The 17,895-nt window shown below is 46.6% G+C and overlaps 1 protein-coding gene across 4 annotated transcripts; it reads left to right on the forward strand.

Annotated features, from left to right (window-relative positions):
• Positions 1–1,372: 1,372 nt before the first annotated feature.
• pcdh12 (protocadherin 12) lies at positions 1,373–14,933 on the forward strand. Of its 4 annotated transcripts, none has more exons than XM_054792686.1 (5): positions 1,373–4,512; positions 7,859–7,953; positions 8,695–8,846; positions 14,026–14,193; positions 14,383–14,933. In XM_054792686.1, exons 1-5 carry the CDS (start codon positions 1,702–1,704, stop codon positions 14,598–14,600), a joined length of 3,444 nt encoding a protein of 1,147 aa, XP_054648661.1. In that variant the 5' UTR covers positions 1,373–1,701; the 3' UTR covers positions 14,601–14,933. The 4 variants fall into 4 exon arrangements, with proteins under 4 accessions (XP_054648661.1, XP_054648662.1, XP_054648663.1 ...); XM_054792687.1 differs by having other exon boundaries at positions 14,029–14,193; XM_054792688.1 differs by having other exon boundaries at positions 7,862–7,953.
• Positions 14,934–17,895: the final 2,962 nt, after the last annotated feature.

The following is a 17,895-nucleotide window of genomic DNA, read 5'->3' on the forward strand; positions in this document are numbered from 1 at the left end:
ATGGGCATAAAAGATCTAATATTAGATGCGCTAATACACAGCTATAAGACAGCTAAGATGTTTTAGCACATACAGTATTGACCTACAGTGGCTGCTGTTAGCATAGTTAATGTACAAAATGTAGCAAAGTGCCCCCTCCCCTGATCAATACATTTTGATGTGTTTGGACACCCCTGCTGTAATGCTAGTCTTAAAGAAACACACCGCACTTGTACTTTTATTAACCCTTAAAAAGCCACCACACACACACAAGACTGATAATGTGCTAACCCTGCACACACACTTGCTAACTCCATTCCAAGGCATGTGTGCAAATGTCTCCTCCTGCTTGTCACTCAACACAGACACACACACACACACTGAGAGGTTGTGTTTGTTGGCTTTAGCTGATAATGTAATCTGATTGGCTGACCTCTGACCTGCCTGGATGCCCGCCTGCTCAAACAACGTTAAATAAAACTTTATTGTTTCTCCATTGTTCACATGCATTTGTTTGCTTTTATGTCTTTCAAGTCCGACGTCCTCTCGTCTCTCATGTCTCGTCCGTCGTATTCGTAGTCCTCCTCTACGTCCACGCCGCGTGTCACAAAGCCCCCCCCCCCCCCCCCCCCCACACACACACACACACAATCAACCCCAGAGCCGCGTGGTCTCTCCTCACACAAACATTTAGCCGGGGGTCAGAGGTGAAGCCACAACGTTTTAATGAAGGAAAACGCAACTTCCTGTCCTGACTGTTCCACACTGTCCTTGTTTGGACTCAAATATGCTAAAACATTCTAAATATATTTGCGGCCAAAGCAGGAATGTGTCTTTTGTCATTTCAAGACGTGTTTTATGTTCATGTCTTTGCTTCTTCTTCATGTCTGCGGCGTCAACAACAACAACTACACAAAATCTCTTCCCAGAAGATGCAAGCTGCAATTGTGGACTGCGGACACAACAAACGTAGGACTTGATGACTGGACGGGAACCATTTTCAACCGTCACCACAAGGAAGTCCACACCAAGACACTCGGAATGTCCTCACGTGGCCTCTTGGTCCTCTGCTTTAGCCCCACACCACACTACACAGCACTACACCACACTAGACTAGACTCAATTAGACTAAAGTAGACGAGGCAACGCTGGAGTGGAGGAGAGGACAGGACAGGAGTAGAAACGCCGGCAGAGGACACAGAAACAGTCCAAATGATCCCAACTCTCCAAGTTCAGGTTGTGATGAGTTTGTGCATAAAAGTGACAGCGAGTGTCATGTTTCCTCCAGACAGGAGGGATTTTCCTCATGCTAGTTTGGGAGTAATTAGCATACGGCTCCTCCTCCTGTGCAGGGATTGGCCGGCTGGCTGGCTTGCGGAGCCGCACATGCAAACTTCCTCAGTGGGAGCAAAAGTTTCCAGAGTGGAGGAGGATGAAGTGCGAGGTGGGATGGTGGCAGCTGCTGGAGTGACTAACATGAGCGAGGATGGAAATGGGAAGGACGTCTTGTTCTGATCGTCTCCTGATCAGACTGGACTTGGCAGACTAAACATTTAAAAACACTTAAGAGTTCTTTTTTGGTTCTTTTAGATGGAAGAAAAGGATCGGATCTTTGTTGAGTCGCTTTAATTCATTCTCACGTGACCTGAAGCTCATTTGTGGTCTTCTCCTTCTCTGGAAGATTTTTGGACATGTTTATTCAGTAGGTGTTTGCTCATCATCATGCTGCTGGTTCTGATTGTGGTTCTGAATCTGGGCTGGAGGGTCCGTAGCGCCGAGCCGTCGTCCATCACTGTCCAGTACCGCATGTGGGAGGAGCAACCTGTGGGAACTCGGGTCGGCCGTCTGGTGGACGACCTTTGGCAGATGGACCAGACGGGTCCTCTGGAGGACTTCCAGGTCGTGGAACACGGTAGAGCTCTTCCCTTTTCTGTCAGCGCTCGAGACGGCATCGTCTCCACCCAGGGACGTTTGGACAGGGAGGAGCTGTGTCGTGGTTCAGACTTGTGCGAGGTGGCCTTCAGTGTTCTTTACAGGAAAAGCGGTGCAATGAACTGCTTGCGGGTTCACGTAGAGGTGATGGACCTGAATGACCACAGTCCTAGCTTCGCCAGTCCAGCACAGGAAGTGGAGATCTCAGAGACGGCCAGCCTACGGATAAGAATCCCGCTGGAGTGTGCAGTTGATCCTGATGCGGGAGCCAACGGTCTTCAGACCTACTCACTTTCCGTCAACCAGCACTTTGCTCTGGATGTGACAACTGCTCTGGGTGGGACCAGACAAGCAGAGCTGGTGGTGATCAAAGAACTGGACAGGGAAGTGCAGGCATCTTTCGATCTCACCCTGGTGGCGTGGGACAAAGGGAACCCTCCGAGGTCTGGGAGTACATTAGTCCGTGTTAATATTCTGGACTCAAATGATAATAGTCCTACGTTTGAGGACAGTACCCCCACCGTGGAGATACCTGAGGACACAGCCCGAGGGACAACCATCATCCACCTGAAAGCCACTGACCCAGACCAGGGTGCCAACGGGGAGGTGGAGTACTCGCTAAGCAAGCACACACACCCAAATGTTCAGCGGCTGTTCTACGTGGATCCGCAGAGCGGTGCTGTGAGTGTAAGAGCTCCTCTCGATTATGAAGCCCAGCCCTCCCATGAAGTCATCATACAAGCCCGTGATCGTGGACCCAACTCTATTCCGTCTCACTGCAAGCTGCACGTCAAGCTAACGGACATTAACGATAACGCCCCGAGGATACACGTGACCTGGACTCATCCCAACTCAGATGCTGCAACGGTGCTGGAAGGCGCGCCGGTAAACACCTTCCTTGCCCTGGTGATGGTTTCTGATGCCGATTCGGGAGAAAATGGGAAAGTGACAGCAGCGATGCAGCCAGGCTCCGGCCCGTTTCGCCTTGAAAAGGTGCATGGTGAAAATTACATGATTGTAAGTGCTGGCTTCCTGGATCGAGAGAAGGTGATGGATTATAACGTCACACTCCTGGCCCGGGATTTTGGAGATCCACCACTGTCCTGTGTCAAACACCTGCCTGTTCATGTCCTGGATGAGAACGACAATGCGCCAGTCTTCTCATCCTCCGTCTTTAAAGCTTCCTTCAAGGAGAACAACATGGTGGGTTATCGTGCACTCAAAGTGGAAGCGCAGGACGCTGACCTGGAGCTGAGTGGCAGAGTGTTGTACTACATTCACAACTCCACTCAGTCCTTCTCCATCCACCCCACAAGCGGCGTAGTCAACGTCCTTCACTCTCTGGATTACGAGGAGTCACACTCACACTCGTTCCTGGTGGAGGCCGTGGATCAGGGCCATCCGCCTCTTCGGACCGTGGCCACAGTGCAAATTGACATCCAGGATGTGAACGACAACTATCCGGTCATCAAGGAGCCGAGACCCAAACAGGGTGTGGCTTCTTTAAGCGTTCCTGTCAACGCAGACCGGGGAGAGATTGTCGCGGAGCTAGGAAGGGATGCTGAGGAGGGATCAGGTGCTTTTCCCATGGAACACTCAGTCCGAGATGGATTTGACGGATTTCTTGCGTCCACCATAAAGGCTGAAGATTCTGACTCGGGACTGAATGGACAACTCCAGTACTTCATCACTGATGCAAACCCGCATGGACTCTTCTGGTTGGACCAGGCCACGGGCCAACTGTTTGTTAACACCACCAACGCAACCGAGCTCATCGGGAAAACCGTCAAAGTAGACATATCTGTGTCTGACATGGGCACCCCCAGCTTGGCCACCAAGGCTACACTGGAGGTGACCTTCACTAACCTCAAAGACCATTTGAAGAACTCATCTCCGGGCGACCGTGGGCGGCTCAACTCCACCATGATGATGGCCATCTGCTTGGGGGCGACGTGCCTGTTGCTGCTGCTAGCTGTCACTGTGGTCACAACGGTGTGTCGGCCCGACAAACGGGAAAACCGGGCCTACAACTGCAGGCAGGCTGAGTCGATGTATATGCGGCACCCTCGACGCCCGCAGAAGAACATCAGGAAGTCGGACATTCAACTTATTCCTGTGATCAGGGAACGAAAAGAGGATCCTCCTCTGGATGAGAGTGAGACGATGCCACTGGCTGCGGCGACGACACAGGACCAACAACCTGAGAAACACTTTGATTTTACGCCATTAATGATGAATTCAAGCTTCCATTCCCAAAGTCACCCTGAGGGGGACGCCCCTCATGGCAGAACACTGCGGAAACCTGGAAACATCGAACTGGACGCCTCTTTACCTCTGACGCCAGCGTCATCGTATCGGACGCTTCGGAAGGCCAGAAACCCGTCATCGTCCTCTTCAGTGTCCCATTCGAGCACCTTGAAGCGGGAGAAGGCTGAGACGGCAAACTCGACACCTCAGGCAACTCTCCGGAGGCCGAAGACTTCAGAGGGTCGAGGACCATACGACGCAGAACGTCGACGGATGCTGCGGAACCTGGTGCGGCTGTCCATGGCGGCGTTTGCTGACTCCATCGAGCTCTCGTCAGCCTCCCCGGAAGTGCAGGTGAGTTGTGTATCTTCTATTGTTGTCAAGGACCACTTCATCCTCTGTGGTGGCTGCAAGCCAGCATGCTAATGTTCGTGATTCTCCGTCAATCTGATGACTTGTAATCCTTTTGTTGCCAAGTGTGCATGCTGAGAACTTCCTGAGGACTCCTTGGATTTCTTCTCGCTTGTAAAGTGGTCATGAAGATGGGAATATTGACTTCGTTACAAGCGGACGTGACGAATGGCTTCATTTGCGTAGCGTTAATGATTTCACTAAATCCACATGATGGCTTTTTAATGACCTCTTATTTACACCCTGGCTGTTTAATTGTCCTCTCCCTACTTTGCAAACGTGTGATCATTTTGGATTCAACATGTGCTTACAGTTAGCGTGCCGCTAATTAACTAAGCCCCCCCTCCTCCTCCTCAGGCTTTGAAATTAATCTGAAGTGAAGTCCATTAGAGAGTTGGGAGTCTCACACACACACACACACACGCACACACACACGCACACACACACACACACACGCACACACACACGCACACACACACGCACACACATTCCCAGGATATGCTCTTTCGGGCTGCTGTTTGATGACTTACTCAGACAGCGGTGTGTGTGTGTGTGTGTGTGTGTGTGTGTGTGTGTGTGTGAGTAGAAGTAGATGAGAGATGAGTGTGAAGGCCAAAAGGAGAAAGGGTATTGGTGCTCTCATGTGTCACACAGTGTCATGTGCCCCAGAACCACCTCTTTAACTGAAGATCACATATCAATTCATAATGTGCGTGCATGCGTGTGTGTGTGTGTGTGTGTGTGTGTGTGTGTAGTGTTAGCTAACACCGCTCTGACGAATGAACCTAAACGTCACTTTTGCTGAGGTGAGCTGCAAAGCCAAAGAGTCGACTGCCAATCATCTGCCAGAAAGAAGAAAAAGCACGCTCTGCAAGAAAACACATACTTTCCAAAACGCCTTAAAAACACGAGTGGACCTAGAATCACACCAAACTGGGCTACGATCACACGGCATGGTATGATGCCCACTTCGGATTTTTTGTTAAAATCCGACTTTTTCATGTGGTCATTCATATTGGCAAAAAAATGCGACTTGTCAATGTGAACACACAGCATCCGGCAAGTGACGTTCATGCGCAACAGCATGACGTCACACGCGTTTCCCTACACCAGGAGTCACCAACGTGGTGCCCGCGGGCACCAGGTAGCCCCCACGACCATATGAGGTGCCCGCAGGCCTGCTTTTCATTCAGGTGTTCAGTTAATAACGTGAGAACACTAGAAAGAAAAGTATTGTGAAACATAAAATGTGAGTTGTGGATACCAGCATTTGGTGAATGTTCTGGTAAAACAAGCATATTTGATCTGTTTGGGTTGAAATAAGCTATGAAAATCATTTCTACAAAAATGAGTAGCTCGTGGCCATTTTTGGATGAGAGGCTGAAACCATAAAATACTTGGCTTGTTTGACCTGAAAGCGTTTCTGTGTGAAGAGCCCCTTTTTGTTTCCCTGTAGACCAGGGGTAGGGAACCTATGGCTCGGGAGCCAGATGTGGCTCTTTTGATGACTGCATCTGGCTCTCAGACATTTCTTAACACCATAAAATGTGTTTATTTTAGTTTGTTTTCCTGACATTTTAAAGTAAAACATTACAGAAACAGAAACATTACAAAATTCAAAATATGCATTGTAATGCATTTTAACCCATCCATTTTTTTTTCTAGCGCAATGCCAGCTGTCCTTCCCATGTTTTCCGTGTCAGACACCAAAACTTATTATTGGGGTCGTCCCTCCTTTAATCAAACCTTCTTTAATCAAATAGTCAGCTAGCTAATTGTGCAGAGACAACCCTTTTGATGAAAAAGGAAAAGAAAGAAAGATACGGAGTAGGTCACAAAACCATGCAGCACCAGAAGTTGCATTAATGGTAAAAAGTTATTTATTATTGGTTAGCTTCAATATAACAACATTATTGCAAAGAATACATTCAGAGACTGATATTCTAAAATTGCTAGTATTCCTTAAATACTGTATACACACATTTGGTTGTATTCGGTGTAAATATGATATGGCTCTCACGGAAATACATTTTAAAATATGTGGCTTTCATGGCTCTCTTAGCCAAAAAGGTTCCCGACCCCTGCTGTAGACGGTGAAAAGGTGGTGTGTGATGGAGATGGTGGTCTTTTCCGGAAATGACTTTCTTCAGGTTTCTGATTGGCTCAAATTGTCTTACAGTTTGGGGCTGATTGCGCCATCTGTAGACCAGGGGCCCCCAACCACCGGGCTGCCAGAAACTTTCAGTTGCAATTATTAAAAAAATATAACTCACTTAAAACCTGTTTTTTAAAAATAGATAAAGTGCATCAAATTTTATGTAAATGGATATCAATTTTCAACATTTTATTTATACAGTTAGAAATCCCACAGCTTTTGCACGTTTATGTCGTTATTTTGTGACCACTTTGTTGGACGGTCCTTGAATGCACCATATGACTTGCGCAGGTAGACGACTATACTGTATTTTTACCCTTTTTCTTTCACCTCATATTTGCTCCCAAATGCTGATACCACGTGGGAATGCATGGAGGTAAGATTTGATGACCTTACTGAGCGCTAATGTAAAGTTAATTCATGCTAGCCTGTTATGACACACGTGAGAAAAAAGGTCCAGGCTGCTACTGGGGGATGGTGGCTCTGTATTCATTTAGTGCTTTGTCTTAGTATAACACAAAACAACATAAATAAATTGCATTTGATGGCAGCTGTGTACCACCACACCACCCCAACCCACCCCTGGTCCGCCGCAGGTTTGTGGGAACGAGAGCTGGTCCGTGGGTAGACAGACTGAACATGGCGGATGATGGAGGTGCTGGTGAGAAGCTAGCATGAAGACGGCAGTTAATGAACTTTTCTTTCATAATCTTTCATGTCTACCCAGCGTCCATCACTCTTCCTGGCCCACTTGGCACACGCAACACTTTTACATTTGGCTCCACCCCTGAGCTCACACAGGAAGAAGCCTGCTAGACACACACACACACACACACACACACACACACACACACACACACTCACACACACACACCCACACACACAGGTCCACATTTGAGAGTGCATCCTGGAAGGAAAGCAACCAGAGAAGAAGAATAGGCTTTTATGTGAAGGTCATTTCCTGTTTGCGGTGGCAGCAGAATGCACGTGCAAAAACACACAAAAAATGTCATAGAGTCATATATCAGGCTGCGTGCACACACACACACACACACACACACACACACACACACACACACATACACACACTCGTTGACCTTCATCAATGTTCAATTTGTCTTCCTCCTGGTGCAGCAGATCTCCCAGCTCCTCTCCCTCCTCCGCCAAGGTCAGCTGCAGCCTCGACCAAACTTCCGGGGGAACAAATACTCTCACCGTGCTGCTGGCAGGTCAGTCTTCATCCTCCTCTTCCTCTTCCTGCAGACGTCAAACACGCAAACATCACTTTTTATCACCGACAACACAAACACACGAGCGACACTCATTAACTTTTGCTTTTCATGCAAAACAAACGACAGAACTTCATCACGGTGCAGGCAGGCCGAAACCAAAACATTGTAGCGGTTCACTGTGCTCTGTGTACACCACAGCGACACGCTAACGTGAATGAACTCTTAACCAAGGAAGGCAATTTGTGCAGAAATCTGCAAAACTGAAACGCTGTACGGAAAATGTGGAATGGCAGGAAAAGGGGGAACATTGTTAGTCTGAAGGTTTTGATGCTGGAATGCTTTGAATGGGTTGAGAAATTTGGAAAAATAAACAATGGAAATGGGAATGGGAGTTTTTGGGCCAAAAAATGGAATTGTGGGCAAACCGAGAACAGGTTGAGAAAGGTGGAAGTAGTTGAGTGTGAAAATAAGAAGAATGGAAGAATTTGACATACGCTGTCCAACACCGACACAACCAGCAGCTCTGGTCTTTATTTGGGACTTCCTGCACCTGAAAGAAACGCCACAGATAAACAGGAAGCAAAGGCAAACAGTCACAGGAAGTGTGTCATCAAAAAATGCGTCCCCTCAGTGTCCACACGCACAAACAACACAAACACTCCACGCGAGTGATTGCTACTCTTTCATTCCCTTTGTGTGTCTTAATGTGTGTGTGTGCATGCGTGTGTGTGTTGACAGGTATACGGGTCAGGACAGCTCGGATTGGCAGAGCACCAAAGACAGCGGACACGGCGAGAGCGAAGCCGGGGACGTGGACTGGGACGCGGGGAGAGACTCACCCATCGACCATCAACTTGAGGAGGGGCTTGACAACCTGCTCAACAACGCTGGTACGCACACGCACGTGCACACGCACGCGCACGCAGACCATTTGAAATGTTCTTGCTGTTGTTTGTGAGAGTCCACCTGAGGCCACTAAACACACAAGACTGATCCTTAAAGGACCAATCATCATCGCATCAGATGACCTAATGATGAGTACGGCCTATCATGAGTACATAAATATGCATATTTAAGCAAATTGTACTTATTCTTGGCCTAAATGAAGCATTTTCAAGCATAAAAATGGATAAATGATGGAACGAAACAAACTCAAATACAATTACAAGGCAGAAGAAGCACTGTTATTGTGGGTGTAGTACTCTACATGGACCACTAGGTGTCGGTGTTTGGGGAGACAGGCACTAGACTCCTCACTAAGGTTTCCCGGGGAACACATTTACTGTGACACTGCTGGAGCAGGGGTTTTACGTCTTCCATGGCTTATTTACACTTCTTCTGTCTACTGTATTGGCTAATAGCAGCGTTAAGCCATTTAAAACCAGGGACTGCTAACGTGGGAGTCTATGTTATCCTATTTATGTCTAATATGTCTTCTTTTCTCTTATTATGTCTACTATATTGGGTAATAGGAGTGTAAAGGTGACTATAGGGGTGTTATTTCATGTCTAGAGGGCTCTACAAATGTTCAAATATATATATTTAGATGATGGTAAACAGGTTCTCTATGCCGTAGCTATGAAAATATTTCATTTATTATTATTGCTTCTCAGAAGTGGACTTTTCACGGTCGGATCTGGAAGCAATTACCCGCCATAAACGAGTTACTGTATGCTCACGTTCCATTTGGATTCATCCAAACAACAAAGAAAAGCCATGTTCTTGTTGTGTTTTTAAGGATGAACATAAAAGTGCTTTTCATTGGACAGCATCAAAACCTAACTTGTATTGCTGGCGGCTGCGTGGCGGCCATGTTGACTGTGGTCAAAAGGCTGCATGAACAGTTTTGTTTGGACTCGAAGTGACTTCCTGTTGAAAGTGTTTGACTTTGACAGGAAAGAGGAGGGAAAAAAAAGCACAGGAGAACTTGAAAAACATTCTTGACACACACAATGGACGTGCTAGCATGCTAACACCCTCACAGGAAATAACACACATCCGCCAACGTCCTCACTCGTCTGCTTGCTAATGTATCTTTATCACACTGGAAGGGGCGTTGCAAGGGAGGGAGAGACAGAGAGCACTGCGCTGTTTAGTTATCACTGTCCATTTCATAGGAGGAGAAAAATCGGGTCTTTATCCTTCATGATACTCGCAGTGTTGGAGTGGCTTGGAGCGGGCATACAACCAATGTTGCTTTCGACACGTTCTCGACGTTTTACCACGTCTAATCTCACTTTTCACTTTCACTTTCTTTGACGCGCCGCCATCAGAAGGGTCTGCCTCAGGCTTGGGAGACATCGTGAAGGTTAAAGTTGAAAAGAACCAAAGTGACGTTGTCCTTTGTCATTGCAGCGACGCACAACCACGTATGACTCTGCCTACTATGTTCTTCCACGTGACCAGCTCTGTTTTTCCATTTCTGGGAGGGCGTTCATAACCACGAAACATGGAAGGTTGTAAAAGGAGAAGCACCTGTGCAGGATATGATGAGCCACGGGTGTCACGGCCTTGTTGCATAACCTCGGGCACTTCACCACACACCACGTAGCATTTCAAGCTATTCACTCGACTTGCATTTCAATAAATAACTGGACAAATCGGGCGCTTCTAAAACCTTTGACCTTTGACATTACACCTTTTCACTCTTTTTCTGTTTTTGCTGTTAAAGCTGCAGACCGCAAATGGCCCCCCTTTGGACATGTCTGTGCTAAGCTAGCTAAACAAAACATCCACACCTTAGCTGTCAAAGAAACCATCCATGCCACTTGTCCTCATTAGCGTCGCGGGTATGCTGGAGCCTATCCCAGCTGACTTTGTGTGAGAGGCGGGGTACACACTGGACTGGTCGCCAGCCAACAGCAGGGCACATAAAGACGTTTGAAAAGTGTAAAAGGTTTGCCAGAGACCTCCATGGCGTCACACCAGCTTCTTGGAGCGTGTGCCCGAATACAGTGCACCTTGCTGGGCCACAGCGGGTGGCTCCTCCCCCTCTATACTCTGGTCCTCCTGACAGAAGTGATGTGGTGGTAGTGATGTCATCATATTTCATTAGGACAAATGGCCAGGTGCACTTTGTCAAATCCTAATTTGTTCCAGTCCTTCTTACCTCCACGTGTGCACAAACTACACTTAACAGTTTTACTCCATGAAAAAAGCCGATATAAAAAAGTTATCGGTTACAATATTGGTCTTGAGAAGCAGAAAGTTATCGGTATAGGTATCGTTTTGGGAAAAAAAAAAGATCTCATGCACCTCTAACTTTTCCAATAAAAAAGGAGCTGCGGACTGCAAACGGCCTGAACTGTGCACACTATGTTGTTCTCCTTTCATCTTTGAATGACACATGAAGCTAGGCTGGTCTGCATACTGCAACAGTAGGAACGTTGAGTGTATTTGTTTTGCTGACACGGAGAATAAATATGTCGACATCCAAGCTTGAACGTGTTGTGTGTGTGCGTGTGCTACGTTTGTGGGTCACTGTGAGGCGTGTGTGTCTTCCTGCTATTGTGCTGGTCTGAGCCTTGAGGCCCGAGGAGGGAAGTACCATCACAGACACCCCCCACCGCTGTGTGTGTGTGTGTGTGTGTGTGTGTGTGTGTGTGTGAGACTCACCTCCACCCTGCAGGCTCTGTCAGCACTGAAACGTACACCTGTGACACATACAGTGTGCGTGCATGTGTGCGTGCACGTACGGAACCTTTGATTCAGCTGCCAACATTCCTCTCTTTTGGTTTCTTCTTCTTCTTCTTCTTCCTGCGGGATGAAGATTTAGTTTCACTTCAAGACCAGGTGACACAATAGAACTTGATCAACGTAGATGACTTGTTTTTTTTTTTTTTTTTAAAGATGGCTTGTAGCACACCGCCAGCTGCCTCCTGCTCCTCCTGGTGCCACCTTTCCTGGTGCCACCTTTCCTGGTGCCACTTTTCCTGGTTCTGTACGCACTCCCATAAATGACGAGTCCTGCACAAAAACAAAGAAGTAGTTAGATTCGTGTGGTAGAAGAACACTTACTTACCTTCTCCCAAGCTTGAGACTCTCCTGATGGCAGTGCATGAAAGGAAAGTGAAAGTGAAAGCGAAAAGTGAAGTGGAACGGGTCATGGCAAAATGTAGAGAAAGTGCAGAAATCAAGCTTGGTTGCGTGCCCGCGCCAAGCCGCTCAGACGCAGTGGCAATCATGGAGGATCAAGATGGTATCTTTCAACACGTGAAAGGATCTGCTCCTATGAAATGGACAGTGATAACTAAATCCTCCCAAAAAGGCTCTCTGTCCCTCCTTTGCAACGGTCCTTTGTGTGTTCAAAACAAGCACGGGGATAGAAGTTGTATTCCATCTTTGTGATAACTATTTGACGTGTACGGTACTTCATGTGTCGTGTGTACGATGATAGCAACTCAGGTTGGGCCATCAAATCTTCATTTTCATGCGCCATCGTTGTAAATAGACGGTATTTATTGTTATATCGTTTACGTGGCGGGACATGGCTCGTGTAAAAGCGAGCATGCTAACTAGTAGAAGCTATCAAAGAGCCACCTGATCTAAAAAGACATACTTTTATTCATTGATGCGTGCATGCGTCCCATCCATGGAGCTGTTGTGTTGTGTTGTGTTGTGTTGTGTTGTGTTGTGTTGTGTTGTGTTGTGTCAGCTGAATTCAAGCAAAGAGAGGAAATAGTTCAGGTCCGATCTCAGCATCACATGACAACTGAAGGGGGGGGGAGAAGCGTGTGCAGGTTTCATCAAAGCTCCTGACAAAGGAGCACGTTTGTGTCAAACACATTTCACAGGACGTCAGTCTTTTTGCTTGAAATAAAGCAAAAACAATCAAGGATCATTTCAAGTAAAAGTTCCCAAACAAAGGGAGGAAAAGAGGGGGTTAACTGTGTGTGTGTGTGTGGGGGGGGGGGGGGGGGGGGGCGCATATGCTTGTGGTTAGACGGAGGAAGCCACTCAGTGAAATCATTTGACCTGACAAGACCCTCACCTGTTTGTCATTTTAAACCTTTAAACCGGGGGTGCACAAAGTGGCCCCCGGCATGTTCTAAAAATACAATTCAAATGAATCCAATTGTAATAAAAAAAAAAAAAGGAAAACAGAGCAAAACGGCACATGTATCAAGAAAAAGTAAGAACACTAATGAGTGGGGGTGTCAAGACAGACCATTTTAATGTGACTTTTAAGAAAAGTACAACAAAAAAATCTTTTAAAAATCATTTCTACTACATTACACTCTTCTGCACTCTGTGTGTATGCTCGCGGCCCCGCCTCCACCCACCGAGACTGTATGACTGACAAAAGGGCTCACTCCATTCATGCCGTTGTTCTACGGAACAAGCCATGCAGCCTGAACCCTCCTCCTGCCTGTTTTTTTTTCAATAAGAAAACTTGTCATGTTTTAATCTTGTGACACCCCTACTAATAATACCCGTTTATGTCGGCCAACTCATCTGGTCCTGGTCCTGGTGCTGGTCCTGGTCCTGGTCCTGGTCCTGGTGCTGGTGCTGGTCCTGGTCCTGGTCCTGGTGCTGGTCCTGGTCCTGGTCCTGGTGCTGGTGCTGGTCCTGGTGCTGGTCCTGGTCCTGGTGCTGGTCCTGGTGCTGGTGCTGGTCCTGGTCCTGGTCCTGGTCTTGGTGCTGGTGCTGGTGCTGGTGCTGGTCCTGGTCCTGGTCCTGGTGCTGGTCTTGGTGCTGGTGCTGGTGCTGGTGCTGGTCCTGGTCCTGGTGCTGGTCCGCCAAAGGAACATTTCAGCTTCTTCTTGTTACATTTTGCTGTTTTTCCTTATTGTTCCCATTGTTGCTGTTTTTATTTCTACAGTCAAAACAAAGTATGTGCCGCACGTTGGGTCGTCCTGTGTTGGAATATCTATATGGGAGGGGAACTGTAATAAACAATCACCCCCCCATCCTTTGACGCTTCAGTACGCGGTTGTGGTTGGAAACGGTTTGGACACAAATGGAAGCTTTGTTTGGCAGATGAATCCACGTTATTCGCTGAAAGTGGCGGCGTGGCGACAACAGGAAGTGACATCTCCGCAAAAACAATCACGTCTTCTCCTCATCCAGAAGACGTCTTCTCGGAGGTCAGCGACCCGGCGTGGATGGCCCGACTCTCCCTGACGCTGTCTGGAGATTACCATGACAACGTCTTTGTCCCCGACGCACCGCCGTCCTCTGACGGCGAGCTCCTCCCTCGAGACGGCTTGGACTCGTCCTCTTCCTTCTCCACCTTTGGTAAAACATATTCCAACATGTGCGCTCGTGATTGGAGCGTTTTCTTTTTTGTTTGTTTGTATAAAAGGCCTAATGAAGTTAGTAGCCAAAAGTTGCACCATGTCACTGCTCGTGAAGCTTCACTGTGATTGGTTGAGCTACCTGCATTCAAAAAGCGGCTGACGCGTCTTCTGCTCTTCCTCATCTCAGGTAAAAGTCCAGAGAAGGACGGCCCGCTGGGCGGGGCCTTACTGTCTGAGGTCAGCACGCTCTTCGAGATGCTGATGACGCAGAAGGCCGACACCCACCCCGGCCCCCGAGCAGAAGTCCTCTACCGGCTGTCCTCGGCGTGTCGACGCTCGCTGGACTCGGACGCCGCTGTGAGCGGCCCGATCCGAGGCCTGGCCCCGCCCCCTGCACGCTTTTAACACTGGAAACAAAACAAAGATTGAGTGAGGACATTTAAGTGATTAACAATCGTACTCTTTCATTTAAACGCCAACGCAGACTTTTCTTTGCCGAACACGACAAAATGAAAGTACGTTTCCCAACACGACCATCGTCAGCGTCGCCAAAGCGAATAGTGGTTCACGTAGCCCGGAGCTGCGCAGTGATGGCGGAAACCACGAGTGATTTGCTGTAAAGTATACGTTTTCAGGAGCAGTGGAAAGAATGAATGAAGCGGAAGCAGGAAGTCGTTAGAAGGAGAATATAAAGGCCGTGTGGCAGCTAATGACCACAGGATGACTTTGATGTCTTAAAATGGGGGGGTATGGGATGTAGGGGGTCTTGTGGGTGGGGGTCTCAGATGTTCACCTGCTGAGCACACATGCTGGCCACATTCAGAGTTCAATTAGTGGACTTTCATGTTAAATAACAGCACTTTGTACGTATTTGTTTCACGACCCAGTCCACCACACTGATCGCCTCTCAGAAGGACCTGAGGAAGCAGCAGGTCGCTGAAAAACACAAATATATTATTTAATCGTTGGCAGGGAGTTGGTGTTTCAGGTGGACTCGCTGAAGTTTCACCGAAGTTTCACCATTACGGAAACTCAACGTTAGCGTCCAGCTGGCGCGCCGACGGCATCGCTAACCTGAGACTCACTGAAGTTTTCACAGTTGCTGAAACTCACCGATTATTTTTCACTAATTTCTTGACTGATTGAGGAAGAGAGAATGCCGGGTGGAAGAAGCAACATGCGGGATCAAGACATGGCAACTGCAGACGACTTGGAGGAGAAGAAAAGATCACTAAACTTTATGTCGGGTGAGCTCACAAGACTAGCATCACAGCAGGAACGACTAATTGGACTAATGGAGGAAGTAAAAGCATTGAAAGACATGCTAACGGAGGAAGATAAAAGGATTCTTGTGTTAGAACAAAGGGTGGATGAACTGGAACAATGTACAAACAGAGACAATTTGGTGTTAACAGGCCTGGACACTCGACAGCGATGCTACGCACGAGCAACTGTAAACGTGGGGACGACAGAAGACGCACCACGGGAGGAACTGCTGACACTGGAACAACAAGTAGTGGGATTCCTGCACAGTGAGAACATAAACATCCAAAGTGAAGATATTTCTGTTTGTCACGTGTTACCAAGAAAGACAGAGAAGGAAAAACCAGCAATCATCTTAAAATTGATTAGTAGAAAGAAGAGGATTGATCTGCTAATGCAAGCAAAGACATTGCAAGGTACTAATGGATACTTTACTTAAATGACACTTAACAAAAAAACATGGAGATCTTGCACGAGAAGCAAGGATGCTGGGAAAACAAAAACATCATGGCAACATGGACTGGAAATGGCAAAGTATGGATAAGAGAACAAGAAGAGTCTCAGGCTGGGATGATAGGAGACCTTAAAGAAGAGTATTAGATGTAGACTTAGGAGAACGGGCTGTAGAGTGGAGACAGGAAGTAGACATATACTGGAAGAAGGGTGCATACATGCATTTAGAGAGTAAAATATATGATCTAGACGAGGGTGCGAACAAAAAAGGGCTGATTCCAAATAATCCATGTGAGTATTACACTGAGGAAAAACGTAATGATGAAGTAATGATGAGTGGAACATCATCACGTCCATCCTTCATTTCAACAGTACAAGTAGAACATGTCATTTATCAAAGATGAAAGATGACTTAGAGCTAACTAGAGGATGTTTTAGTAGAACTGCAGTGTCAGAAACATGGATGAAGGATGGAGAAATGGATGAAGATCAGATGGATGGCTATGAACTGTATTATGGAAACAGAAGGACAACACAAGGTGGGGGTGTATCTTTGTATGCCAACTGTGGTTTGACATGGAAGCTTGTTAGTCATATGACACCTGTTATTGACGGTGTTATGGAGATGATCACAGGGGAAATCATGAGTGAAAAGACTAGAAATGTTCTAGTGAGTTGTGTTCATGGACCACCAGGTTCATGTGTTCACACATTCATAGATGCAATCATGGACCTGTTTGACACGAGTCACTACAAGGTTGTGTTTTTATGTGGAGATGTAAACGTTGATCTGGAACATTCATGCTCATCCGACACGTGTGACCTTATAAATCAATGTATCGTTATGAATCTTCCAATGATATCGAAGCCCACAAGAAGAACATGAAAAAGTGCAACTATTATTGATAATATTTTCACAAACGCAGGTGATGGAAAAGCAGTGAGGGGGATCATGATAACCGATGGAAGTCATCATTTTCCTCTTTTTGCAGTTTCTAAAAATGATCAGGACAATACAAAGGACATGACCGCAGAAAAATGTAAAGGAACTGATGTAAGGAAGCTTTGGAGGCGCTGAAACGAAGCTTAAAGACCAGAAATGGGATGGCGTGTATGTACACGATGTAAATGCAGCTTATGATTCTTTTATGGCCATATTGATTGGTTTGGATGAAAAACATTGCGGACTCAGGAGGAAAACTGCGATTGATAAACCATGGATGACTAAAGCACTACGGAGAAAATCTTTCTCTAGATGTTTTTAAAATCAAGGTGGAAAGAAGCAGAAGAAGGGATAAGACATACAGAATAAATTACTATTGATCACTGAAGACATAAAAAGGAATACTACGGTCATTTACTACATAAAAACAGAAACAACACCAAGGCTACTTGGAGAATAACAAATAGTTCATAAAATGATGAAATGATGAAAAATACTGATGATATTTGTGATCAAGTTGAAATAGTCAATGAGTTTAATGACGTTTGTGCCAATGTAGGCCCTCGTCTTGCAGCAGACATCCAGTATCGCCAATACAAGTCATGTCAATAACAACACAGTAACGGATCAGGTGGACGCTATTTCTCTTGCTAGGGTAGAAAAAGAAGAAATACTCAATATTGTAAAAAGTTGTGCAAGTAAAGGATCCACGGACTGTGTAGATACGGACATGATACTGGTAAAGGATATCATTGAACCAGGAGTTTTTCCAATGTATAAAAATGGACATAAACATGCTTTCTCCAACTACAGACCAGCATCCTTGCTTCCTCCATTTTCCCAAATATGAGAGAGATTGCCTGTGACCAGGTTAGATAAACGTATGGATAGATGCAATCTTTGAAGTGACAGTCAGGATGGATTTACAACCAACCACTCCACTTCTATGGCTCTCATGGCGTTCACGGAAGAAATATCTACCGCAATAGAAAGAAACAGCTTTTTGTGAGTATTTTTGTTGACCTCAAAAAGGCTTTTGAT

This window comes from Dunckerocampus dactyliophorus, chromosome 11 (assembly GCF_027744805.1).
Source record: "Dunckerocampus dactyliophorus isolate RoL2022-P2 chromosome 11, RoL_Ddac_1.1, whole genome shotgun sequence".
Classification (NCBI taxonomy): domain Eukaryota; kingdom Metazoa; phylum Chordata; class Actinopteri; order Syngnathiformes; family Syngnathidae; genus Dunckerocampus; species Dunckerocampus dactyliophorus.